The sequence below is a fragment of the Grammomys surdaster genome, unplaced genomic scaffold (assembly GCF_004785775.1).
Source record: "Grammomys surdaster isolate TR1022 unplaced genomic scaffold, NIH_TR_1.0 125946, whole genome shotgun sequence".
In the NCBI taxonomy this organism is placed as follows: Eukaryota; Metazoa; Chordata; class Mammalia; order Rodentia; family Muridae; genus Grammomys; species Grammomys surdaster.
In genome coordinates this window covers 2,002,575-2,030,506 of record NW_021620768.1, presented here as the reverse complement: position 1 = coordinate 2,030,506, position 27,932 = coordinate 2,002,575, and the positions used below count along the sequence as shown (strand labels likewise).

Here is a 27,932-nt window from a genome sequence, read left to right as displayed (position 1 = left end):
ATTTGCCATCGGGCAACTCACAACTATGTATATTACTCCAGCTCCAAGGAATCTGATACAGACATACATGCAACAAAACACCAATGCACATTAAAAATAAATAATAAATAATTAAAAAGTTTATTGATATTAGTGTATGAATGGGCTAGGGGAGAAAAAGAAATGACGAGCAGAATATTTATACATTTATTTATAATGAAATTATGGTCTAATTATTTACAACATACAGGAAACCAGAGAATAAGTTTGTACAAAGCCAGCCTGCAAAGTATTCAAAAATGTGCAAAAATGACAGTCAGTATCTCAGACACTTCTGGCTCACCACCAATTCCTTCACTTCCATACGTCAATATTTCATACAAAAAAGTTCTTTTGGCAAACCCCGCAATGCCAAGAAAAAAGGACAAGTTGCAATTCCAGTCAGAATCACCGTCCTGCCGGTGTCATCACATCTCTCTTCTCGATGCAACCAGTTCTGAGAGAGACAGATGAGTGTTTCACGTTTTCTTTGACCCAGTTGAAAACAGGGAACTTACAAGGGCAGTGCCAACAGCAATGGCTATCTGAAACAAGTGTGCCTAAAGGTGCCAGCTTTGGATCATCCCAATAAAGAAACAATGCAAAAATAACTTCATTTTCCTATTCAGGATCCAGTCGTACTTGACCATTCTAAATTAGTAAAACAGCATTTTCCAAACAAAGAATCCAAATGGAAAGAGGGAGAAGGAGCTCTTAGAATTCCATGTAAGTATGGAAGGAAGGGTCTTAAAACCATTTCCCACTAATAAATAGTAAGGCTTTGTTTGTAACCAGTTATCAAAATTGACCCAATAGTAGTAAAATACAAATAAAACTTTCTTTACAACAGAGTTGAGGCTATTCATTTGGAAAAGGCTAGACCAGGTCAAACATATGTAGCAATGACTCTGTCCTGATATTTCACTGGACAAGCACATTTCATCAACTGTTAAAAAGCTTGACACAAATTTGTGATTCTAAGTGAATTTTAACGGATGTTATGCCACTGCAGAAATAGGGTTTTAAAAAGAATGGCATCCCTTTATGACAGGGGACACTGCATCCCTAATGTCTTCGAAGGTCCAAGATGGCCCCTAGGACAGGTCCCAGAGTCTTGTTTAATCAAGTGCATGCATTATTGCTAAGAAGAGTCACCGAGGATCAAAGCTCTGTCCACTATTTCCTATGGGGCCATCCAGAACGGCATCTGCTGCTTAGCTCTCGGCTGTGATGAAGGGTACTGATAGCCCAAACTCCAGCCCTGTGGAAAGCTACTTGCATTTTTATGGCCTCCATGTTCTTCCTCTTCATCAGAGGAGTCTGCAGCGTAAGCTACTAAGCCAAATCCCTTCTCTGTCGTTTTCATCTTCTTGGCTGGATAATCTAGAAGAGAGAACAACCCAACCCCATTCCCCACCAAGAAAAAAAAAAAATACCATAAATTCGTTAATTAAAAAAAAGATGTTAATTATAAAGTGGTTAGTTGGACACCATTTTGTTGCCACAGGGTCAATGGTCACCCCATAATGTTGATGATCACACGAAAACAGCCAGCACCAGCAAATGACAATCCACCAGAACCATGTAAGAAAACAGAGAAAGAAAAAAGAAAAAAAAAAGAAAAGAAAAAAGGAAAGTTAGCAAGTGAGTCTCTGAAGACTAACATTTCACCTCTTAAAGAGCTAAAAGAAAAGAAGAAAAGAAAAACTATTTTTTTCTTCTGTTCACTTTTATCAACTAGAGGCAAGGACTACAACGAGCCCATGCAGAGGATGCAGAGTTCCGAGATGCTGCTGGGTGATGAGCTCAGCCCCCAACACACAGGAACATTAACTTCTCCTAAATCTACATCGGATGACCTCCAATTAGACAAAACGAGCAACAGGATTTTGAAATTACCTCCCAATCATTAGTATTTCCTAGGACTTTAATGCCACTGGTATGTATAAAATATAAAGCAGGCAACTCTACTCCCGACACAGAATGGCTAAAAATAGAAAGCTATACACTGTCCTTATAAATTAAAAAAGGTATTGTTATTAGCCAGTAGATAACCGAGGTTGGATTAAATCTGATTGACCATCAGGTCAGAAGACTAACAGTTTACACCACCCCACTCGTCATCCCATCCCCCAGCTACACTGTACTCACCATGGCTTCCGGTTAAGGCCCCAGACCCATTCCTTTCGTCAGACTCAGTTTTTAGTCCAGTCACTGGAAAGGCTGGTGGAGGCATCAACTGCCTGTCAAAAGCATGACATTTCTTTTCAGAGAAATCTAGTATTTTAAATTACCCAGTCAAAATAATAATAGTAACTGCTGATATTATTCACAAAAGACTGCTGCTACCTTAACCATTTGCCTTTGCCCACACCTCTTTACTCATCAAGCTTGTCTAAATAAGGAGACCATGCCAAAAATAGCTAAAACTATTAAAAGAAGAATTCCATTAAACAGTTAAAGGCTCTTCCACTGAGCCATATGCCTGCTCACTACCCCTTTACGAAGGCTACTGTCATGAACAGGAAAGGAGAATTCAATTCATGTATTACATCCTAAACTACATACTGATTCAAATATTTCCACTCGTAATATAGGTGCTTTCTCTTTTTACATTTTTACATTTTACTTTATTTTTATATGTATGGGTACGCTGCCTACACATATGGGCACCCCATGCCAAGTTCCCATGGAGACCAGAAAAAAGTGATGGATCCCCTGAGATTGGAGTACAATGTGAGTTTACATGAGGGTACTGGGAACTGAACCTGGATCCTCTGATTGAGTCGATCTTAACCCCTGAGCCATCTTTCCAGCACCAACCCGTTTTATTTTTTTGAGGGAGTGTCTCCTATAGCCCAAGATAGCCTCAAACTTGATGGGTCTTGAACTCTTGATCTTCCTGCCTTTATCTCCTGAAAGGGCATCTACCACCACTACCACCACACCAGACTCTTATCATTCTGAAGTAGTACAAATGCCTTGATTATATTAACACTTCTATGACTGCCTAATTAAGGAAAATGCCCCAAACCCAGAATATAAGTACCTTTGAGACAGAGAAAGGGGTTATCATATCATCCAGTTCTCAATGAACTGTTCTACGCCAATAACTTACCTGTCCCTCTCTCGCTCTTTGCCTGAGGAACTTGCCGGCTTCGATCCTGCGCCTTCTATCTCATTCTGACTGGAGAAGCCTGTACCTAAATTAGTCATATGAATGGGTCCATGCTATGAGCAGAAAAATACAGTAGCATTAGCAAATCTACAACTGCTGCATTGACTTTAGCTCCTTAATGTAACTGTCAAGTGCCTCATCTTTCTGACAAACTGCCATCAATTAAAAGACATTACATGGTCTTTGGGATTTGGGAGAGTAACTGAAGTCAAGAAGGGATTCTTGTTTCTGCAGAACTTAGTAAGGGGGGTGGTGAAACTCACTGTTTAACCAACTGCTCTAAATCCAAACAGCTTCTAGAAACCTAGTGACATTAATTGCAAAATGCTTAGTTCTGAAGATGTCTCGAAGACTGATAAAACACACTGCTCTCATGAAATAGCAACAAAATTACCCTCATATTTCCTGGACCTGGGATTAAAGCCAGGGCCCTGTGTGCACTATACACGCTCTACCACTGAACTGCATCTCCTGCAGATCACCCTATGTTCACAGTGTCATCACTCCATCTTCACAAGAGTTTCCTGAGGTGGGAGAGCAGGCTAGAGCTGAGAAAAATTGTCCTTTCTTTTTTTAAGGGGGCAAAAGAGAAGAGCAAATTGAAAGCCACAGGTTAAATAAAAATAATGAATTTAAAGATTGACAGCTTTTGGCGAGTGGCTTTCAATTATCTTCCATAAGAAAAAGTGTAAAACTTAATACAATTCCTGAGTGTTGGGTGACGGGAAACTTCCCTCTAAACTGTTTTATCACACTGACCTCAAAAACAAAAAACTGGCAAAGTAAATTCATTCTTGCTTAAAATTAATTCCTTAAGAATAAAATCCTAAACTAACTGGATTCCAGAAGGAAAACGCCTATCTCATAAGACAGTCGCAAATTCTTATTTTATGGGAGAACACAGGCGGGTAAGATAAAAAAAGGAAGAGTGGGTGTTTATTTAACCTGGTATCCAAGCAGTCCAGATTCCCGTTCATCAGGCAGCTCCTCTGTGAATCGCCTCTTCTGTGACTGTGGCTGAGCTGGGAGTGGGGGCTGGGGCTGGGGCTGGGGGCCAGCAGGCAAGGCAGTTTTGACAGGAGCAGCAGGAATAAAAGGAGCACTTATCGGGCTCTAGGACCAAAGAAACGGAGGAGGAATTAAGTATGAGACGTTGGATGAATAAATAATGTTGAAAACAAACCCCAACAGTTAGTGTGTTTCACAACTCTAACATTCCCACACTCCTGAACTATCAATTAGTTTGAGTGCTCTGATTCTCAGGCTGAACCTGGCATAAGGAGCACTGGGAGAACATACAATGCTCACTGACCAGTAAGTTCCAAAGCAAGAGCAGTATGCTTCAAAACTAACATATATACATGCCTAATCTTCACATCCTTTGAGATTATATATATATATATATATCCCAGAGTCTCTGTACAGCAAGTAATCACACAGCTTTATCCGCTATGCCATTTTGTATTTCAAGCACAAAGAGCTATATGTAACTCAAAGCTAAGGAATTTTGGATCCTTCTTAAGAATAAAAAGTAAATAGCCTGGGGCTAGAGGGATGGCTCAGCAGGTAAGAGCAGCTGTGACTATTGCTGAGAACCTTGGTTTAGTTCCCAGCACTCACATGGTAGCTCAGAAGTGTCTGTAAGGTGATCCAACAACCTGTTCTGACATCTTCAGGCACCCACTCAATGCATATAAATATATACATACATGCAAAACATTCATACACACAAAATAATCTCAAAAGAGTTAAAAAATGTAAAAACAGCTGTGCTTAATAGAACACACACTTTAATTTCAGCACTTAGGAGGCAGAAGGAAGCAGATCTTTACAAATTCAAGGTCTGGTCTACATAGCAAGTTCCAGGTCATCCAAGGTTATATAAAGACCCTATCAAGAACGTAAGCTAATACTGATAAGGGTTTATAATAATTTAGTTAAGTCTTTTTAAATTTTGTGTATGTGTGGCATATATGCACACAAGTAGTGCATGCACCTGTGCACACACTTGGAGGCCAGGAAGGGCATTGGGTGTCTCTCATTTTCCAACTATTCCTTTGAAGCAGGTTATCTCCTCGAACCTGAAAATGTTTTTGTGGCCTAGCTAGAAATCAAAAGGATCCTTCTGTCTGTCTCCTGGGGAATGGAGTTATAGGTACATGCAGAAATTTTACACTCACCAAAAGCTGTCATCCAAACTAAGGTCCTTATAATTCGTAACTGCTGGGTCATCTCACCAGCTACTAAAAACCTTTTTTGTTATAAACTGTACAACCTTTAGTGCTCATAGCCCACAGGTAGATGGCTAGGTAATGGTGTAAGGCTATAGTTTATTCTGGCGTGGGTACACTAGAAGGAGGCCACATGGAAGGACCACCATTAAGCCATTACCATGTATCTTTCTCTTGCAACTGAGGTTTGTAGATAATATACAGATAGGCTAGAAATCCAAATTTATCCTAAAATTCTATTTTGTTATTTATTTTATTGATGGTGCTTGGGATTAGAAACAAGGCCACACACTCTACTACTACTGAACTTTGTCTTTATCTAATAAAATTGGATTCTAAAGACTGTTAGTTACACACAGGAATTAAAGTAAGATTTTGTCTTAAATCATATTCTCCAAAGTGTTAACTTTTCATGACATTTGCTTCTTCATCAATAACAGAAAATAAAACAGTAGCAATATGGCTTATCTATTTCCTGAGGTATGATTTAATGAGATGAGTTAACCTTATCAAGAAATAATGAAGGTTGGCTGGGACTAAGGGTACCTGCAAGCATCATAGCTGACAGGGAAACCATCTGTGTGAGATTAAGAATGAAAGCCAGGAAGTCGAGGTACAAACCTCTAATCCTAGCACTCCAGGAGGCAGAGACAGAGGTAGCAAGACCTCTACCTTTGATGGTCTAAAGAACAGGTGGATTTATCCATTGTTATTGGTGAATAGTGCTTATGAGTGACTCCTATGACATATAGTGTCATATGAAACCCAAGTTTCGGCCGGGTGGTGGTGGCACACGCCTTTAATCCCAGCACTTGGGAGGCAGAGGCAGGCGGATTTCTGAGTTTGAGAGTACAAGGCTAGCCTGGTCTACAGAGTGAGTTCCAGGACAGCCAGAGCTACACAGAGAAACCCTGTCTCGAAAAAAAACAAAAAAAAAGAAAAAAAGAAAAGAAACCCAAGTTTCTTTTGTTTTGTTTCCCTGGCTGTCCTGGAACAAACTCTGTAGACCAGGATAGCTAGCTCTGCCTCCAAAGAGCTAGGATTAAAGGAATGTGCCACCACCTCCCAGCCAGAGGTTATTTTTCTACACCACTGGTAACATCATTATTCTAAGTACAACAATATCACCTTGGGTAAGCAATACCACCAGGTATTCCCTTTTGCATCTTTTTTTTTTTTTTTTTTTTTGGTTTTTCGAGACAGGGTTTCTCTGTATAGCCCGAGCTGTCCTGGAACTCACTCTGTAGACCAGGCTGGCCTCGAACTCAGAAATTCGCCTGCCTCTGCCTCACAAGTGCTGGGATTAAAGGCGTGCGCCACCACCGCCCGGCCTCCCTTTTGCATCTTTATACAACCATTGTTTCCACTATTAGAACTTTTAAAAGAATCCTTTTAATTATGCTAAAATCTGTATTATTGTGTCTGGACTGATTAATCTCACAACATATCTGCCATTCAAGTGATTAAATATTTGTATATTCCATCTTTTGTCCAGATAACTGATCCAAAAGGACAGAGACAATCGTTAGCATGGCAAAACAACATGATACTGTTCCCTATTACAGATGTGCTTTCTATACCCCCATCCCTGTTTACTGCTCTAGAGATGGTGGGACATGGGAGAACGGAGTCAATAAATGAGGTGGACTAAAATCTAATGCAATAACCAACTTTATTCAGAGCATCTATCTGACAATTTATATTTTGAGTTGAGAAGTCACATGACTAAAGTGTTCACTCACAAGAGCAAGACAAGTGACAAAGAAGTCTCATATGGTAAAAATGTTTCCTATAGATGTATAAAAACAAGTAACAACAGCCAGTTTTAATAAATAACCTAAATTTAATTAAATAATCTAAATAATGTAAATTCACCTGTATCTATTCACTACACCTGGGAGGCCCAGGAAAGCATAATCCAAGAACAACTCCATGTTTTTGAAGAATCTGAGGTCACAAGACTCTTATTGTTTTCTTGGAGTGTTCTCACAAGCACTCAGAAATCTTACACACTCCATTCTTGGACCATGTTCCCACATCTTCCCTTGTCTTATTTTTTTAATAATAGGATATGCATAGTGGTTTTTAGATGTAGATAAATCTAATTGTCATTTAATTCATAAAAGTATGGTGTATAATAAATACTCTGCCACCAAGAACAGAGAAGCAAACTATGTTCAGTACTATTGTTTATATTGTTATATTGACCAGAAAAATCAAGATACAATAGCTTGACCCATATAATTAGTAGTCTAGTATCTTGTAAAACATAAGTCTATATGTGCCTTTAATAAAAATATGTTATGATGTCCTATTCAAATAAGAAGTGATTCAAATCCCATATAAAAATTAAACACTGTGCCTTCAAAAGAATGAATGATTCTATTATAGTCTCAAGGTCCAGTCATAAATACAGAGTCATGGAACATAATAGGAGCTGAATCCATCCAATTCCAAGTTGAAGCAAAGAGGATGAGAAACAGTAGATCAAAAGACATGTTCAGAGGCACTCCCCACAGATGCATACATCTAAGTAACTAGCACCGCCAGAGAGATTCTCTGGTGACACAGGTTCTGTGTGTGTTTCATAGAATAACTTCTCCCATGGTGCACAGGGCCTTAAAAGTTTGCACCAGATGACTTTTGATATGGTTGATGTCTCCTTTTGTCCTTTAGCTATCTGCTATCTTTCTAGTAACTTTCACTACTTCCTCAACCTCTGCCCTTGTTTTTGACAGACAAGGCCAGAGGAGCCAAAGAGAAATCTGTTTGAGTGGAACCATCTGCAAAAACAGATGCACACTCCTTCCCAATTTTCTTCTGTAGAAATAATAAGGCAAGTTAATGCTCAGCTTGCTTATTTCTTTCTGCAATGAAACCAACAAGGTTAGAGTGTCCATGAGTATGAGCCTATTGCTAGAAATAACCCTACAACATAAGCAAAATCTAAAATGATATTTTAGGGCTTATAAACTAACTGTAATAATGCATCAAAACATATAGTTCCCCCTGTTAGACTGAGGAAAAAGTATTGATAGACTGATGAATATCTGGACCATGAATCTCTCCTATACACTTAGATAAACCATCAATAATACAGATATTTGAATGGGAGGAAAGTTGGATAATCTTTGAAATCACTAAGTCAGTACCTGTAATCTTATAGCTTACCAGTGGGATAAGAATTTCCTATCCTTCCTTAGTAATCTGCAAATGAAATTCTGGAGAATAAGAGAGAAGAAATAAGGGAGCTGAGGGTTGTGGTGGCACATACCTTTAATCACAGAATATTGGAAAAAAGATACAGAAGTATTTCTATGAGTTGGAGCCCAACCTAGACTGAAGGGCTACGGAGAGAAATCCAACTTGAGGTGTAGGTATGTGTAGGGGTGTGTGGGGGGAGGAGTTGTCACTGGAATAACTTTCGAAGCAGGCTGCTTTTACTTTTAATTTTGCCTAAACAGGAAACATCTCATTTTATGTTTCTCTTACAATTTAAGGTTTGATCATTCAGTTGATACTCAGTAAAGGAATTAGCCATCTCTTCCCTCTTGATTGATATTGTCCTTTGATAACAGTCTAAATTAATGTTCAAGTCACCCAATTGAATGGGGATCTTTTCTCCTAGTTTGTTTATAAGCCTTTTCAATATTTCTTTAGATTATGTCCCATACCAGAGATTATAATCACAAACAACTTGTAAGCAATTGAATAGTTGTGATTTTAATACTGTGCTCTTCCACTCTTTAAAAACAGTGAACAAGTTCAAAACAAGGAAAAGGTTTCTCTGGCTTCTGTCCCATTATTCTCACCTCCTTGTGAGGGTCCCTACTCTCTTATCTCATAGCTGACTTCAGGTCCCTATTCTGGGTGCTACTTGTTTACCATCCTAAAGGCAGTGGGACCTGGAAGAGTGGAACCTAAAAATGAGGGGATTCTCATGCAATACCCAACTCTATACAAAGTATTAGGCAATTTATACTCTGAGGGTTAAAGGCAGTCACATGAGTAAAGAGTACAATCACAAGGACAAGCCACATATAGAACTAATAACAGCCAGTTGTACAGAATAATCTCAGATAAACTCATTCCTATCACTACACCTGGAAGGTGCAAGAAAGCAAAATCCAAAAACAATTCTGTTTCTAAAGAAACTGATGTCAGAAGTCTCCTCACACGACTCCAATCTTGGATGGTGTTCTGACACTCCCTGACAAACAGCACTAGGATTCTGCACTGCAAGCTGACATGCAAAAAAGTTAGTAAACAACATCTTTGGGTCAGTTGTATTATATGCTTGCTGTTACCTCAATGTCTCAGTTTCGCAAGTTAGTCCTGATGCCTCCGCAAGGCATATGTTCTTTTAAGGCATTTTATCTTGATGAAGTTTTTTGTTTTTGTTTGTTTGTTTGTTTTTGTTTTGGGGGTCTATTTTACGACTTTTCAGTTGTCTGGGGAACTTTTTTTTAGAGGAAAATGCTTTGGGGCAGCAGCTAAAGAATTATCCTTTAAAGAGCAATGTGGGGACTGTGAGGATCTCTGCAAGCATCACAGCCAGCAGTGAAACAATGTGGGTTAGGTAAGAATGAACTCAGCAGGGGCTGGAGAGATGGCTCAGCGGTTAAGAGCACTGACTGCTCTTCCAGAGGTCCTGAGTTCAAATCCCAGCAACCACATGGTGGCTCACAACCATCCGTAATGAGATTCGATGCCCTCTTCTGGTGTGTCTGAAGACAGCTACAGTGTACTCATAAATAAAATAAATAAATAAATCTTAAAAAAAAAAAAAAAAAGAATGAACTCAGCAATCTTTCTTAGTAGGTCTAGCACAACTTAGCAGGTTCTGGGCCAAACTTCTGGAATCTGCACACAGGTAGCTTCTTTTAGCTATATAAATCTCAGCACAGTTTGGGGAAAAGTTTCCTGAAGACAAGTACAATAAAGTTTAAGACATGTTTCCATAGAAACTCTTTGCAAAGTCCATATGGCTTCTTTGATTAAAAATGGGTACTGTTGACTCAGAAACAATACTCGGTAAGAGTCTAGGGAGAAGGACTGTGGTAAACACAATGCCTGTGGGAGTCAGAATGGCCTTGGCCCTGAGATAACACAGAAGTCACTTAGACTACAGTAAAGTGTAAGTGACAGGTCTCATAATGATGGGTTTTATGGACTGAGAAGCAATGTTCAAGATATAGAGAGAAAACTCTGGGATAATCAAACATAATACCCATATGAGGAATATAGATAAGCCTTACAGATAACAAAGGATCACCAGGTTATAAACTACATTCTTCTGAATATCTAACTTTTCCTGGATTCACTAGTGCTTCTCTGTATACACATGCACTTTTTCCCTCTACAGTCAAATATAAACATAACTAAATATAGCATAGTATGTGGGGATATATGTGGGTGCAGCCATATATACCTCCTCTTTAATTTTTAAAAATTTGCCAATTAAGTATTTGTGGTGTTCAGTAATAGCTTTACCCTGTAAACTGTAAGAGATTTTAGTAACATGAGTAATCCTTTACAAATTATAAAAACTTTTTTTTTCCAAGACAGGTTTCTCTGTGTAGTCTTGCCTGTCCTGAAATTTGCTGTGTAGACCAGGGTGGGCTCCAACTCAAGAGATCTACCTGCCTGCCACTGCCTCCCAAGCACTGGGATTATAGGCATGTGACACCACAATCCAGCTGTAAATTTATTAAATCATTTGCTAGTACAAGTTGGACCATTATCATTTTTAGTGGTAATGAGTCATAGAAGGAAACATATAATTCCCTATATGGCATATTAATATTTTTATTAGAGCCCACAAGGCCCCATGCCATACCTTTGGCTGTGCTCTATAGCTGACTAGATTTGAAAAAACATTGTGTATGGCTTTAGTAAACCTTAATACAGATTTTTTTGTTTTGTTTTGTTTTTTGTTTTTTTCGAGACAGGGTTTCTCTGTATAGCCCGGGCTATCCTGGAACTCACTCTGTAGACCAGGCTGGCCTCGAACTCAGAAATCCACCTGCCTCTGCCTCCCAAGTGCTGGGGTTAAAAGCGTGCGCCACCACTGCCCGGCTACAGATTTCTATATACCTGATAGCAGAAAAAAATCCTAGACACAGACAGCCACAGTTTCAGATGTCAAGCTGATATCCATTCATTACTAACTATGCATTAGAAGCTTGGAATAAAATAAAACCCTTACACTGTACAGCATAGTGGCTGTAACAGAGAGGCTTTCCCAAAGCCCATTATTACCTCACTTGCCAGAGTCTGATCATTTATCATACAAAGGGTGAGCATAAAAGTTAAAAACATACAAAACATGGTCATTTATTTTTAAAGATTTTAACTTCTGGCTTTATCAAACTAAGGTGTGGGAGTTTTACTGGGCAATGGTGGCACATCTCAGGGTCTGGGAGGTAGAGGCACAGGGACCTCTGAGTTTGAGGCCAGCCTGGTCTACAGAGTGAGTTCCAGGACAGCCAGGGCTACACTGAGAAACTATGTCTCGAAAAAAACAAAACAAAATAAAAGAACCTAATACCTAATGCTATTCTTTGGAGCCAGCCTTCACTTAAGTCCCCCCAAAATCCTCAGAAATGCTCTTGAGTAAGTAGAACCATTTTTTTTTTGGTTTGTTTTGGTTTTGTTGTTGTTTTTGTTGTTGTTTTTGTTTTGTTTTGTTTTGTTTTGAGACAGGGTTTCTCCGTGTAGTCCTGGCTATCCTGGAACTCACTCTGTAGACCAGGCTGGCCTCGAACTCAGAAATCCGCCTGCCTTTGCCTCCCAAGTGCTGGGATTAAAGGCGTGTGCCACCACCACCCAGCAAGTAGAACCATTTTTATGATTATTATAAATCCTCCCTCCCTAGGCTCTTATTGTCAATAGAACCCAAAGCTTTATTGTGATAATTGTCATCTGGAAACTTTTCCTCAAAGTTTGATTGTGTTTACATATGTAACTTACTGTAACCTGTTAAAGACAGCTAAGGCATGTGTAAGAGACAAATGACCAAACTTTTCATTGTGCTCAGAACTGTCCTTATAGTCATGCAAAATACAAATGCTTTACCTTTTTTGACTTTCACAAGCAAGAGTTTTTATTACAAAGCAAGTAAGTCTGGTATAGTTAATAGATAATAGATGGTCCTCAAAAATCCACAGAAACTATGTTTCATCTGACATTTTAACTGCTTAATGTTTGATGAAAGCTAACTGTAGCTTTATCAGTTAAACATCAAGTAATAAACATGTTTATTACTTAAACATGGTAAGCTGTCTCCAGGGCGAAAGGTACTTGTCACCAAGTCTGATGACCTAAATCTGGAACCTAGTCTAGCGCTCATATGATTAAAGGAGAGAAAGAACCCACTTCTGCTCTTGCACATAGTCAGGTGACCTCCTCACATGTGCAGTGGCATGCATGCACACAACAATCCATACAGTAAAAATAATCATGGGCTGGAGAGATGGCTCGGTGGTTAAGAGCACTTAGTGCTCTTGCAGTGATCCCAGGTTTACTTTCCAGAAACCACAAGAATCTCACATGCAACTGCAACCCCAGATTTAGGGTATCTGGCCCCTCAACTAGTTGCTACAGCACAAATATACATATGGCACACACACACACGCACGCACGCACACACACATTAAAAAGAAAAAAAGACCTGTTCAGTTTCAAGCATCAAGAGTGTGTGGTGTATGCCAGCCTCTCTGCCCTGGAGAACTTCAGACCACAAAGCTAAGACCAGGAACTAACACTGACCTGCCTCTCAGATCATAATTAAAGAATGCAACCACATTCATTAGGTGTTTTCTACAGCTTTTATACAGCAACAAGAGTACTATGACAGAGGCTGTAGACCCCCACAATACAGAACATTTGTCATTGAGTGCTTTACAGAAAGTCTGCCAATGACCCCCACTTGATACAGCTAACTGGGAGCAAGACACGTGAAGCTAATTAAAAACTGTGGAAATGGGAAGACATATATCCCAAAGTCCTCCAGTGAGTTGGCATAGGGACACAGAAGACAGCAAGGCAAGAAACAGAATACGATTAATTTCTAGAAAGCCCCACTTCCTCAGTTTTTTCCCTAAGTTCAACAATAGCATATTACATATCCTGGCATCCTACCTGTCCAGTGCTAGCTGGAGGTTGCACTTGTGTTATCGGATACTGTGTTGGCACAGGTGGGACTCCAGTAGGTAATGCTGGCAATACTCCAGGTGCCAATGAAACAGCTGGTGGCACTATGCTTGGTACTCCATAGGGAGGCTGAACTGGCTGCTGAGGAGGGGGAACAACAGGGTAACCAGACTGATAGCCATTGGATGGATAATATGGTGGCTGAGGAGGGATACTACTTATAGCAGAGGGTTGTGTATAGCCTGAGGGGGGAAGAAAAAAAGCGTTTAATCAGCTGCAGCAGAATGAAACATTTTACCTGATTATTAAACAACACCTAGGAAGATAAACACTGAGGCATGAATGGCTTTCTAAATTACCCTACATGGAAAGGACCACCAAGAGTGCCCTGGCACAACTAGTCTAGCCTCATGGATTACACTTAACCATAAATATTGGTACCAAAATATCTTAACACTTTAAGCCATACACACCTGGTAATGGTACAGCAGTATTAATTTGATTCACAAATCTAGAATACTCAGCATGAACCTAGAAAAATGGGTAAAACAAAGTTAATAAAGGCCAGTCCCAAGTGACTTCATGTTTATATAGAGTATGATTATATACTAAGCTAAAGCAACAGAGAATTAAAATATTTCCACTAATGCACTGACTCAATGAATTAAAGGGACTACTTTAAACTGTATATAAATTCAGTACATGAGCAGGAAGCACAATTCTAAACAACCAAACTACTCAATCTGGAGCACAAATCATTCCAAAACCCACAGCCAAAGATTAAGAGGCGCTTGGGGAATCCTGTGGAAGAGGGGGAGTAAGGACTTGAAGAAGCCAGAGAGGTCAAGGAGACCACAAGAAAACCTACAGAATCAAATTACCTAAGCCCACAGGGCGTGTCAGAGATTGAATTGCCAACTAGAGCACACGCATGGGATGGATCTGGGGCCTGTGCACATGTCTATGAGCTGTTCAGCTGGTCCTCATGGGAGCTCCTAGAGCAGAACAGGGGCTGTCTCTGACTACACTGCCTGCCTTTGGACCCCTCCCCTCTATCTGGGATGCACTGTCTAGCCTTAGTGATAGATGCCCCTAGTCTTCCTGAGACTTGATACGCCAAGGCTGGTTGATATCCATGGAAGGAGACAGGAGAGGGTGGATGGAGGTGGAGACAGGAGAGGAGGAGAAACTTCTATCAGACTTTAAATAGGTAATTTATTAATAAGAATTTAAAAAAGTGCACTACAGGTTGCCTACAGCCAATCTTAGAGAGGCATTTTCTCAACTGAGGCTTGCTTTCTCTGTTGACCCTAGATAGTGTCAAGTTTACATAAAATTAGTCAGCAGTCACCATCACTGCATGTAATGTTGATCTACTCTCTCACATCACGTGTTACAGAGAGCTCACTAAATTTAATACAATTATAATATCTTAATTTACTTTCTAAAGACCATGTCAAAGTCCAGTCTGGTTATAGGTCAATGCTAGAATACACAACTGTGGACCTAGTCCCTGACTTCAATCACCAGCAACACACAAACTCACTGTTTGTAAGAGATTCTCGCAGAGTTTCTTGGCAGCAGCCAGGCCTTCAGGTTTTGGATGACTACAAATAAGAATAAACCACAAAATCAAAAGAGCAAAGTCAAAGTCTCCTGTCTATGCTAGTGTACACACTTACTTTGGTAACTCATTAGAGCTCAAATCTAGCACTCCAACGTCATTGAAATAGGGTAAGCCTCTTTTGTTTGGCTGAGACAGGATGTCACTAGGTAGCTCTGGCTATCCTAGAACTGTACAAATGAGGCTGGCCTCAAACACAAAGATCTACCTTCTCTGCCTCCCCATGTGTTAGGATGAAAGGGATTTGCTACTCCCTACCCAATCCCAACTAGCAACATTAAGTCTTTTAAGTCATAACTAATATACCACTGCTACATATATTTTATAGTACCAATTCTCTGGAAATGGTTCTTTTGACATAAAGAGACAATGGGAGGACTGTAGAAACGGTTCAGCAACTAAGAGCAGTTACTGCTCTTCCAGAGGGAAATTTAATTTCCACCACCTATATGGTAGCTTAAAACGTTCCTTAACTCCAGTCACTCAGTATCCTCTTCTATCCTCTTCCTATACCAGGCACACACACAAGTATAGATATATACATACATGTAGGCAAAACATTTAAACACATACAAATAAAACAAAGAGAGGAGGGAGCAGAGAGAAACTAATTCTAGTGTCACTTGTAATCTCAGCACATGGGGGAAGCGACAAGAAGATCAGAAACTCAAGGTCACCCTGGACTACACAATGAATTCAAGATCACTATAGTCTACATGAGACCCTGTCCGAAAAATTAAAACAAAATACCATAAGCCAGGTGTGGTGATACATGCCTTTAATCCTAGCACTCAGGAGATAAGAGGCAGATGGATCTCTGTGAATCTGAGGCCAGCCAGAGATCCTGTCTGAAAATACCACTCTCCCACCCCCCAGCAAACCCCACAGTAACATTAGCATAGGTTTATATCAGTGTCATTATAGGCATGGTCTGAGAGGTAGAATAGGAACACAGTGCTTGCTTAACACCTAAGAATCCCCGAGGTTCAAACAATAGGACCACACTTTAGAATCACAGACTAACAGAAACTAAAGATTTGAATGCTAAAGCCATAACTAACCCTTCTAATGCAGCTTTTAAAAACACGTTAAAACATTTTCCTTTATTTGTACTTTATGTACATAGGTGTTTTGCCACTATAGATCTGTATATTAAATGGCTCCGAGGGGACAAAAAGTGGGTGTTAGGATCTCATGGGCCTGGAATTACAGACTGGTATGCTACCAACTGGGTGCTGGAAATGTAACTCATGTCCTCTGGAAGAACAGCATGCACTCACAGCTGGGAACCATCTCCCCAGCTCCAATAACTCAGTTATTTTTATTAACTAATTATAAAGTTACCCTCCTAGTCTTTAATTCCTCCTGTAGGTTTTCGGGGTTATTTTTTTGGGGTGGTCTCAAGAGACCTAGGCAGGCCGCATAACCATTATAAACACAAGGACAATTGTAGTAGCAATTCTGGAATTTTGGTTTCTTTCTTTTTTTTTTTTTTTTGGAATTTTGGTTTCAAAAACAAAAAAAAAACAAAACAAAAAAAACCAAAGTATTATAAAAATGTGTTTTTTTGTTTTAATCCAAGGACTGAAACTATGGGGCTTCTTCGGACAGTCTGCGACAACTGACTGATTAGCCTTGTGCTCTGGCAGAGGCTTGGTTTTTGTGACATTTGGAATTCTGGGAACTTTTCAGAGGGTATATAAAGTTGAGAGCCCTGATAGGCAGGGTTGGTGTCGGTCCTTTAGGAGGTTGGTTATGTTCTGCTAGTAGCCATGGTCAAAGAAACAAACAGAAAACCTTTAGATTTAAAGAATTCTTATCTCTCTCTGTGTGTTTCTCTCCTATCTGCTGTTAGGGGGAATAAAGAGCAGAAATAAGAAAAACCCACAAAGTAGCAAAAACCAGCTACAAATGACCTTGGAATCCTGATTCCAGTTTCCATCTGCATGGATGGATCACAGATTTCACATCATTAATATATTTTCTCATTTTTTTTTTCTTAACAAACCATTTCCAGGCTGTAATTACTGAAAAGGATTTGTGTGTTCTCTGCTTTTATCCATACCTGATATAAATATACATGGGTTCAAAAGCTTCTCGGCCTGACGCTGGCTCAATGCAGCCTGAGCCTTTGCCTCGGAGGAAGACTTTGGCACCAGTTTCAATTTGAATGTGTTGCAAATAAGAGCAGCCTGGACCTTCTACTTTCTCCTTAACATTAAAAGTGGGCACAGCATGTTCTAGACCCACAAATAGTTTATCTTGAACATAATGCATCTGTAAAGAGAACAGAGTACTTTGATTAGTAAGAGAAAAACAATAATGAAATAATCTTGTAGAAACTATTATACAAAAACAGTGTAGCCTCTGTAGACTTAGGACTACTTCCACATGGGTCCTTGATAATTTCTATTGGAATCCCCAAGATTGGCTTTTAGTGTGGCTTGCCACAGCTCAGCTGTTCTGAAATTCACTACAAAGCCTTGTTTGGCTCCATAAAAAGAAGTTCAATAGTGGTATCTTTTATGCCAAGTTGGCCAAGGGTTGACTTTCGAGTGCTAATATTGTTAACTGACTTATTTGAAAGAGGTAATTTCACTTTTTTTTTTTTTTTGGTTTTTCGAGACAGAGTTTCTCTGTGTAGCCCTGGCTGTCCTGGAACTCACTCTGTAGACCAGGCTGGCCTCGAACTCAGAAATCCACCTGCCTCTGCCTCCCAAGTGCTGGGATTAAAGGCGTGCGCCACCACCGCCCGGCGGTAATTTCACTTTTAAGAACTGCCTTTATCAGACTGGCTTACAGGTCTGTCAGTAAGACATGTTCTTGATTGTTAACTGGCCAAGACTACCCAAATCCAGGCAGGTAGGCCTTGGACTGTGCTAAAATAAATAAATAAAGTCCAGCGTAGTGGCACATGCTTTTAACCCCAACTCTAGAGAAGTAGAGTGGATCTCAGATTTTCGAGGCCAGCCTTGTCTACATAGTGAGTTCCAAGACAGCCAAGGCTACACAGTGAGACCATGTCTAGGGAACAGTGGGGGCATGTAACTGAGCTTTGCAGTGTTGATAATCTCTCTATAAGAACATGGCTCTCACAAAGGCTCTCCCTCATCTCTCTCCAGAAGAGGAAATGATTCCTACTTCATGGGTATAAAATGCCCACGATGATTATCAAATCCCAGTGGCTTTTAGCCATCCACAAAAAGCAGTTCTTGTGTGTTGGCTACTCTAATGTCCTATCATCCCACAGAAGGAAAAGCAAAGCTGACAGAATGCTCCCCCAGGAGGAAGCAGCACTGAAAGCATCTGATTCAGGATAAGTGGAAACCATCTCAGTGAACACTTTAGATATTTAAAAAAAAAAGGGGGGGGGGGGAGAAAAGGGCAGAAAATGAGAGGCAGCTGAGCAAGCCAGTAAGCGACAGTTCTCCAGTGATTTATACTTCAAGTTCCTGCTTAGCGATCTATAATCCATGATGAATTATTATTATTTGAGAGCTGAGATTTACCTTTTCTCCCTCAAGTTGCTTTTGGTCACAGTGTTTGTCATAGCAACACAATGCTAATCAGAAAAAGGTCTCTGCCATATGCCCAGCTTTCAAGGAGTTTCTGGTGTGTAAGAATGTAGCTTAATTGGCAGAGTGCCTGCCAAGCACCACATAAATAGGACATGGTAGCATGTGCTAATTCCTGACGTGTAAGGTGGAAGAGCGGGATCAGAAGTTTCTGGTCATCTTTTATTACAGAGAGTTAAGGTCTAGCCAGGAACCCCTAAGACCCTATTTTGTTTTCCTGGGTGTCCTGGAACTCATTTAGTAGAACTGAGAGATCCACTTGCCTCTGTCCCCACGTGCTGGGATTAAAGGTGTGCTACCACATACTAGTCTTGCTCTAAGATCCTATTGTAATGAAGGGTCTTATACTGAAGACTTAAACTTGTGGAGCTGGGGATAGATCAGTCAGCAGGGTGGTAGCCCAAAATGCATGAAGCCCTGGGCTCGATCCCTGCATTGCATAAAAAAAACAAGCACAACAGCACATATTCTAGCACCCATGAAGTCGAGGAACGACATCAGAAGTCGAGGTTACTGAGGCTAGTCTGAGGTACATGAGAAGAACTTGTGGACCTTAGGGGAAGAGTACTTGCCTAGCGTATTTTAAGCCTTGCTTGACCAATCAACACCATAAAACCTAAAACTCTTCATGTTCATGTACCTATCTTACCTACAAAATAATTATTCTAGTCAGCAAGATACGTAAACACGCACACATACACACATACATACACACACACTTACACACCAGAATATAGTGCTGATTATGCATATCCTCCTCTCTTCAATTTATGCTAAATTAAATAAAAACTAGCAAAGAGTGCTGGAAAATGTTGGGTAGTACAGTGAGCCCTGTGGTTTTCTCCAGTAAGGGCTGCTCTCTCTACCCCTTTATCTAGGAGGAGTGTATCAGCAAAGTCTTGCTTCATCAGACTCAGCCTTCTTGGTCCTCCACTTGTCAAGCTTTCAAATGCAAATGATGACTCTCTTCACACTATGCAATCTGTATGCCCTTTAATCTAGCTACCCCTCCATTTTAAAATCTTATCGATATGGAGATGTTTATTTAGATGTTGGTCCATAATATTATAGACTACTTATAGCTTACACACTTAATTCCAAAGCCCATACACTCATAACTACAGAATGAAGACCCTGCCTCAAGAAAATATATATAAATAAATAAAAATAAAAGAGCTGGTCACTCTCAGGTTGGAATTCAGAATTGCTTTTCTTCCTATGTATTATTGTACAAAGTCGTTTTTACAGCACTAACACCCTCTTGCCAAAACCTACTCCTGACTGGAAGGAAGGCTTCTGGTTAATAGCAGGCGACAACTGAGCAATGGGAGCTGGTTGGTGATAGACAGTGACTGTTGCACCATTAAAAGTTGGACTTGTCCCTGTGGCAGCCTTCACCACTCCATTGGTGATTATTTCTTTGATTCGGTTTACAGCTCCTAGAGAAAAATGACAGATAGTAAGAGACCACACAAGGGAGCTGGAGATACAGCTCTGTCGACAGAGTAGTTAGTGACATTGCATTCATGAGGCCCTAGGTTTTAGATCTAGCACCACGATAAATAAACCAAAGAATGAGTTGAGTAATCTCCAATGCACCATTTATAAACCTCAATTCAAATCTCATAAATATGCATCTCCCATCTCTATATAAAGTTCATAAACAGCAGTTAATCAAGGACAGTAAGTGATGTTGTCAGTTTCGTACTTTGCAAGAAGTCACTGAAGCCAAAAATTACTTACTGTCTACTAACTCCCGTGTCTGTCCCTGAACATGAAGATACAATGGACGATCTCTGTAAAAAGAAATACGAAAGATTGATCCCAGAGCTAGGGAGGTTAGTTGGTAAAAGAAATGACCTGAATTTGATTCCCTAAAACTCATTTTTAAAAAGCCAAGTATGTAATCCTAACACTAGAGAAGTGGAGAAAGGAGAATTCCCTGGGCTCACTGCTCAGCCAGCTTGACCTACTTAATGAGTCCGAGGGGCCCACAGAGAACCTGCCTTTAGCACACAGGAACACACAAAAAGGCTGCTTTCTGAGCTATGTGGTGGTCGTACACCTTTAATCCCAGGAGATGTAAGGCAGACATAAGGAAGATCTCTGAGTTCGAGGACAGCCTGGTCTACAGGGGAATTTTCAAGACAGCTAAGGCTACAAAGAGAAACACTCTCTCGAAAACAAACAAAAACCAAAAAGGTTGATTCTTAACTGGTCAAAAACTTTTACAAGACTTAAAAGGAGCTGTCAGTTAAGACTGAAGAAGCAGGAATGGAACTCAGCTGGTAAAGCACTGGCCTAACAACACGCTTGTGGCCCTAGCAAAGGTTCAGTCCCTAGCACTGGATAAACTGGGTATACCATACATACTTGTAATGTGAAGTAGAGGCTGGAGTACCTGAAGTTCATGGCCATCAAAGCCAGGCTAAGTATGAGACTCTTACCAAACCCATTCAAACAAAACAAAAAAGCCCGTTTCAGAAATCTACTCTCAAATTTTCTTGCTGTCCACCCTCAAACCATAGGATACAAACCCAGGTCCCACTTTGGCCTTCTCCTCAGTCGTCATGAACCGTCCCCGAGTTGACACAGCAGCCCCACTAAGTCGACTGATCTAAAAGAAGACACGTTCTATTAAAAGGTACACAAGCACTAAGGCACAAGTACATATAACTATGAAACTTAAAAATTAAAAATGTGTTATAATGTACTTCAATCAAAGAGAAGACTACGTCTCCCATTCAAATCACCAAGTATAAACTGTCCTCTATCTGAAATTTTGATTGTATCACACCCAAAGAGAGAAAGCACTCACATCTGTTTCGTTATTGTCAGTTAAACTCAAACCCACGTGTTCAGAAGCCCTTCCCACCCTCCCCACAGGGCCCACTCTCACATACCTCATCTTGCGTCTGTCCTCGTGTCAGCAAGTTCCTACATGTCAGAGGCACGTCATTGATTTCTACTTCAGCCACCACCAGGTCATCTTTGCTTTTATTGCTAGTAAGGCTTTTGCCAGGGGCCTGAAGCTACAAAATAGAAAATAAATAAATAAATAAATAAAATTAAAAGCTTTAAAAATGATCTTAGTTGTCTCATTTACAACTATCTCAAGTCTCACATATTTTCCGTCTCTCCCCCTCCCCACCCCCATCTATCAGCACAATGGTATAAAAAAGAAATAAAACTTCACTTATAGGACTGGCAAGCTCATTCAGTAAAGGCACTTGTCATACATGATCTATGGGCCATTCAGTTAAAAAAACAGACAAACAAACAAAATTTATATATATATAATTTTAAGATTTATTTATTTCATTTATATGAGTACACTGTAGCTGTCTTCAGACACACCAGAAGATGGCATCAGATCCCATTACAGATGGTTGTGAGCCACCATGTGGTTGCTGGGAATTGAACTCAGGACCTCTGGAAGAGCAGTCAGTGTTCTTAACCGCTGAGCCCTCTCACCAGCCCCATAAAAAAATATTTTTAAAAAAACATGTCGCCAGGTGGTGGTGGCGCACGCCTTTAATCCCAGCACTTGGGAGGCAGAGGCAGGCGGATTTCTGAGTTTGAGGCTAGCCTGGTCTACAGAGTGAGTTCCAGGACAGCTAGGACTACTCAAAGAAACCCTGTCTCGAAAAACCAAAAAAAAAAAAAAAAAAAAGTCAAGTAGTGGCTAGAGACAGGGCTTGACAGTTAAGAGCACTGACTTCAGCCAGGTATAATGATGGATGGCCAGCCTAGTCTACAAAGAGTTCACAAACAGCTAGGGATAAACAGAAAACACAGAGGGAGGAGGGACCCCCTCACTGCTCTTCTAGAAGACCTAGGTTTAGTTCCCAGTACCTGCATGATAACTCACAATCATCTGTGACCTTCAGTTTCAGGGACTCAGACACTAGACATATGGTGCACACACATACATGTAGACAAAAACACCCATAAGATACTGATGAAGTTACATAATAGAGACTTAATTTTACAAGTTCCCATTAGTTTTAATCCTAGCACCAGGGAGACAGAAGCATGAGAGGCACACTGTGAGCAAAGTATGAGGCAGGAAAATGAGGATCTCTGTAAGTTCAAGGTCAGCCTGGTAGAGTTCCAGGACATATAGCATTTCATAGATAACTCTGTCTCAAAACAAACAAATAAAAACCAAAAACCAAACAAAACAAAAAAATCAAATCTTTGGGGTTTATTTTTGTTTGGTTTGGTTTTTTGGTTTTTAGACAAGGTCTTATTATATATCCCAGATTCTTCTGAAAGCCGGACTGGTCAGAAACTTGCTATGTAGCTATCGATGGGCCACTCGCTGTGCCCACTTTATGTGCTCTAGGGACAGAACTCACGGCCTCATACGTGATAAGCAAGCATTCTACCAATCTCGCTGGAGCCACCTCATACAGTTTTATGGTGTTATAGAAACTATAGACAAGAAAATAAATTAAAGGTCAGAGTTATAATGCTTCACAGATCAATTTATTGACTACTTATGGAGTAAAATTGTAAAAAGAAGATACACAACAACCCATACACTGCAATCAAGCAGTAGGAAGCTGAATTTATGCAACTTTCTTTCTTTCTTTTTTTTTTTTGGTTTGAGACAGGGTTTCTCTGTGTAGCCCTGGCTGTCCTGGAACTCACTCTGTAGACCAGGCTGGCCTCGAACTCAGAAATCCGCCTGCCTCTGCCTCCCAAGTGCTGGGATTAAAGGTGTGCACCACCACTGCCCAGCTACTTTTTTTCTTTTTTTTTTTTTTTTTAAAGTTTATTTACTTTATGTGAATACACCTTTGCTCTCTTCAGACACACCAGAAGAGGGCATCAGATTCATTATAGATGGTTGAGAGCCACCATGTGGTTGCAGGGAATTGAACTCAGGACCTCTGGAAGAGCAGTCGGTGCTCTTAACCCCTGAGCAGTCTCTCTAGAGCCTCAACTCTTCTTTACAAACACTATGTTACACTTTATGGCGAAGCAAAGCTTCAGTTTGTTAATTACACTGTGAACAGACTAAAATAACCAAATAATACTCTCAACTTGCCTGAGATCAAACAAAATATAACTTATTTCTCCATTCTTAGCTCACATTTAATTGTATTTAATCATTAAAATATATATTTTAGATAATGAGAAAGAACTTTTTTTGCTGCTTGGGTTTTTTTTTTTTCCTCCTTTTTGGAGACAGGGAGAGATTCTCTCCCTTGCCTCTGCCTCCTGAGTGCTGGGATTAAAGGCATGTCCCACCACTGCCCAGCTTCAAAACATTTAAAAATATATATATATTTTAGCTCCTGAGTGATGGCCACACAAATGTGAGGATGTGACTTTTAATTCCCAAAACAGGTGGATTAGCCAAACCTGGTATTTTACATATGTCATATCAATGTCCCTAACAGCAAGATGAGAGGCAAAGACATATAAACATAGCAGAAAACAGAGACCAGGACTCAGACGGGTGGAAGGTAAAGACTGATACCAAGGCTAACCTCTGACCTCCTACATTCACCATGGCAATAGTATTTCCTGCTGACAAACACTGGCATGTGTGCCATACCAACACACTCACTGAAGGTTAGCAAGATGCTCAGAGCATAAAGATGCTTACAGACAAGCCTGATGACTTTAGCTCAATCCCTAGATCCCTCACATAGCCAAGCTCCAAATCCTATGACACTTGAGACACCAGAACCTCATGTATCAGAAACATATTGCTTTAAATAACCATAAGAAAATTGAGTTAAGTTTGTAAGCACAAAAACTGGCTCATAAAAGTAACAAGACCAGCCGGCGCCGGCTGGTGGTGGCTCATGCCTTTAATCCTAGCACTTGGCAGGGTCATAGATGGCAGACTCTCTCTCCATGAGTTCGGGTCTCTCTCCATTACTTCGAGGCTAGACCATGGTTCCAGGACAGCCTAGACTACACAAACTTGTCTCGAAAAACAAAACAAGGTAACTTCACCAATTAAAACTGCCTGGACCTCAGGATGTGATGATGGAGCACAGCACTTGGGAGACAGAAGCATCTCTGCAAGCAAGCCAGCCTAGTCTACGTATATAGAGTTCCTGTCTCAAACAGAAACCAAAGCCCATTGCCTCACAAGAACGATTTAACAAGGTATCATCTAAATACTACGAAACGTGATCTTCACTCTTCATCAACCTTCATCAACCCCAATGATTACGCAACTAACTACAAGGTGAAGAGGGGGGGAACCCTACAAAAGAGCAGACCGTCTAGCGCTCGGAATACCTTCTCGGCCGCATTCTGAGATGGTTTCAGCTTCCCTTTGGCCATGAGCATAGCATTGATCTTGGCGGCCACGGCAGCGGCGGCATCCAAGGCTCCTGAAGGAGCAGCCGTGGTGGCGCCCCCGGGGCTTCCCCCGCTGCTAGTGACTTCCCCACCTGGGGCCGCTGGCGGCAGGAAGAGAAGCGGAGCTGGAGCCGGCTGATCCCATTTGCTGCGGCGCCTACAGGTAGGAAAAGGAAAATACTGGGGCCCAAAGCCTTCCTTTGTGTTGATCCCTTAGTAGACGTTATTCCATTTCGCCTGTCATGATCCATATACACGACCGAATTTCCTATCTAAAACTCTGTTACATTGCCCACATTCCCACATCTTTCGATCCCCTTACAAAACATTTCTTCTCCAGTCACTTCCACCCAAAGACTCAGCTCGGCAGGGAACGCTTTGCGTTCGCCTTCTCCTTGGCTCGCCCTTCTAAAACACTCCGAGTTCCCTTCTCCCTCGCACCGCGGCCGGCCTTTTTCGGGCGCCCGAGGCCTGCTCAACATTCTCTCCAGAACTCCGGCCTCAGCGTACGGACGCGTCCTACTTGAGGGCCTGTCCACCCCACACGCAGCCTCGCCAGCCTCCCTGCCCGGCCCGTGCTCGCTACCCCCGCCTGGCCCGCGAAGGTCTTACCCGCCAGCGGCAGGATGTGTCGCGCTCCCTGCGGACATGGCGGCCGGCTCTAGTCAACCACCCGCCAACTACCCACCACCGCCCTCCCGCCACTTCCGCCCCAACGCGCTGACGCACAGCCCCTTCCGGCCGTGAGGTAGGGCGGTTCCGGTGAGGAATCTTGATTCCGATTGGACCCTCGGTAATTTAAAGCGTCTGGAGTTTGTGTGACAGGAGTGTCGGGGGACTCTGTCTTGCTCCCTTGCCCTTAATAAAAATGGTTGCTGCGCTAATTTAAAAGCGAGTTTCGGGCTAGGAGAAGTCCATTTTTACTGTGGGCAAGCTAGTCGCCTGGAAGACATCTCTAAGTCAGAAAATGAGTCCGACTTTCTCCGAGTTCTGTTTGCTCACGTGGAACCCCAGGCTGTAGCAGAAGAGAATTCCTGCGACTTCAGCGCACTTCTCGATTCAGTTTATGAAAAAGGAAGTGATTCTTTCCAAAGGTCATTTCCACAACTTCCCTTTCTTTCTTTCTCTTTTCTTTTTTTCTCAGGGATGTGAAGCTCCTCTCTGCTCCAAGGCCTCTGTTCTGGTGGCCACGAGCATAGCGTTGATCTTGGCAAAATCATAGGCACTTGGACAACTTGTTAAGAAACAGTAAAGTTGAAGAAAAACTGCTAAGCATGGTGGGGCTTTTAAAAAGCCGAAGCTAGAGATTGAAAGATGTCTCTGCAGACAAAGGCAATAGAGAACAAACACGACATCTAAGTTCGATCCCTGGAGCACAAAGGAAAGTTGTTCTCTGATCGCCACACGCGCACCCATAAATAAAGAAAGAGAGGCGCTAAATAAAGAAGTTAAGAGCTGTCATTGTGGAGATTAAAAAAATCAAAAGTTATGAACTCCCCTTCTCTGAGGGCTGTGTGTTTACGCTTGGCTGCCTCTTCAATATACTGAAAAGCTTTGAATGCTAAGGGGTTTTACATGAATCTGGAAAACAGGTCCTTAACGTTTATGCAAGTATTCTTCCAACAGAATACAAACCAACCCAGAATGCTAGCTTACAGAAATGCTTACATTCCGACATAATTCATAGAATAAAATTCACTTAAACGCTAAATAATGGAGGGGGGGAGGTTGGCATATAATAAATAAATATACATTTGTGGTGGGATGAAGACACTGCTCTGTGGTGTCATCCACATTAGTGTAAATGAGGTGTTCCCTTAATCTTTTAGGGCTAGCATTCCAAACAGTCTTTGGTGTTTTTTGACATGGGAAAGAATTGCAGGGCAAGCCAGTTCGAAGTGGAGTTAAGTCCAAAGTTCAGTTGCCAATACCACAGAAAGTAAATAAGTTCCAAGGAAACAGAATTGCCTGAAGAACACCAGACCTGAATAGTTAAGTCATGTCTTTGACTGAAATCAGCATGGCAAGGCAGCTTTGACTCTGTGCCCTTTCTTTCCTTCCTTTACCCCCTCCCCCAAGTCCTGCTGATACTATGTGAAAGGCCACGAACCTACAACAGCCACTGTAAAAATAAGTATCTTCTATTTACCTGATATAATTATTGTCATCTCTGAGGTTTACTGCCTCCATCTGCTAACCTAGGCCTGGTCCTGAAAACTTTTAGCCTCCATGTTTTCAGCCTCTGAGACTTACTGCTGAATAAGTACTCCCTTTCTAGTTCTTTCTGAACTCTGGCTGGCTGGTTCAACGTGGCTGTCTGGCTTAAAACTTCTTTCCAAGCTATCTGATTCAAACTGGTTTCTTTCTACTTCTTAGTGAATTGCTCTGATTACTTTAAACTAATTCCCACAATCTATTCTAATCTTCTGGCTTCTTCTCATTCTCTATTTGTTTGTCTTTGCCTGTGTCTAGCTTATTCTTTCTTCAACCTGTCTCTGTAAAACTCTCCTGGTAAAACTGCCTCTAAATTCCATGGACTGACTGAATGGTACTGAACTAGAATTCTGAGATAAGAATGCTTCTATCTCCTGAGTACTGGGATTAAAGCTTTTCTTTAAAGGGCTGGAGAGATAGCTAAGCAGTTAAGAGCACTGACTGCTCTTCCAGAGGTCCTGAGTTCAATTCCCAGTAACCACGTGGTGGCACACAACCTTCTCTAATGACCTCTAGTGGGATCTGATGCCCTCTTCTGGTGTGACAATGTACTCACATATATAAAACAAGTCTTTAAAAAAAAAATTTTTTTAAAGCTTTTCTTTAAT

General features: G+C 41.0%; 1 protein-coding gene, 1 long non-coding RNA gene and 1 other non-coding gene across 3 annotated transcripts; 1 reads left to right on the top strand and 2 right to left on the bottom strand.

The window, feature by feature from the left end:
- Positions 1-163: 163 nt before the first annotated feature.
- Positions 164-25,823, bottom strand: Khdc4 (KH domain containing 4, pre-mRNA splicing factor). Its single transcript, XM_028753104.1, has 14 exons — positions 25,723-25,823; positions 25,048-25,267; positions 21,684-21,812; positions 21,318-21,397; positions 20,524-20,576; positions 20,056-20,219; positions 17,271-17,482; positions 15,128-15,188; positions 14,055-14,112; positions 13,570-13,823; positions 4,142-4,309; positions 3,137-3,249; positions 2,170-2,261; positions 164-1,401 (listed from the first exon to the last, which is right to left on the bottom strand). Exons 1-14 carry the CDS (start codon positions 25,758-25,760, stop codon positions 1,202-1,204), a joined length of 1,842 nt encoding a protein of 613 aa, XP_028608937.1. The 5' UTR covers positions 25,761-25,823; the 3' UTR covers positions 164-1,201.
- LOC114609123 lies at positions 19,588-19,715 on the bottom strand. Its single transcript, XR_003709465.1, has one exon.
- On the top strand, positions 25,223-26,603 carry LOC114608974. Its single transcript, XR_003709446.1, has 2 exons — positions 25,223-25,273; positions 26,255-26,603. It is a non-coding gene; the product is annotated as an uncharacterized LOC114608974 (long non-coding RNA).
- The last annotated feature ends 1,329 nt before the right edge of the window (positions 26,604-27,932 follow it).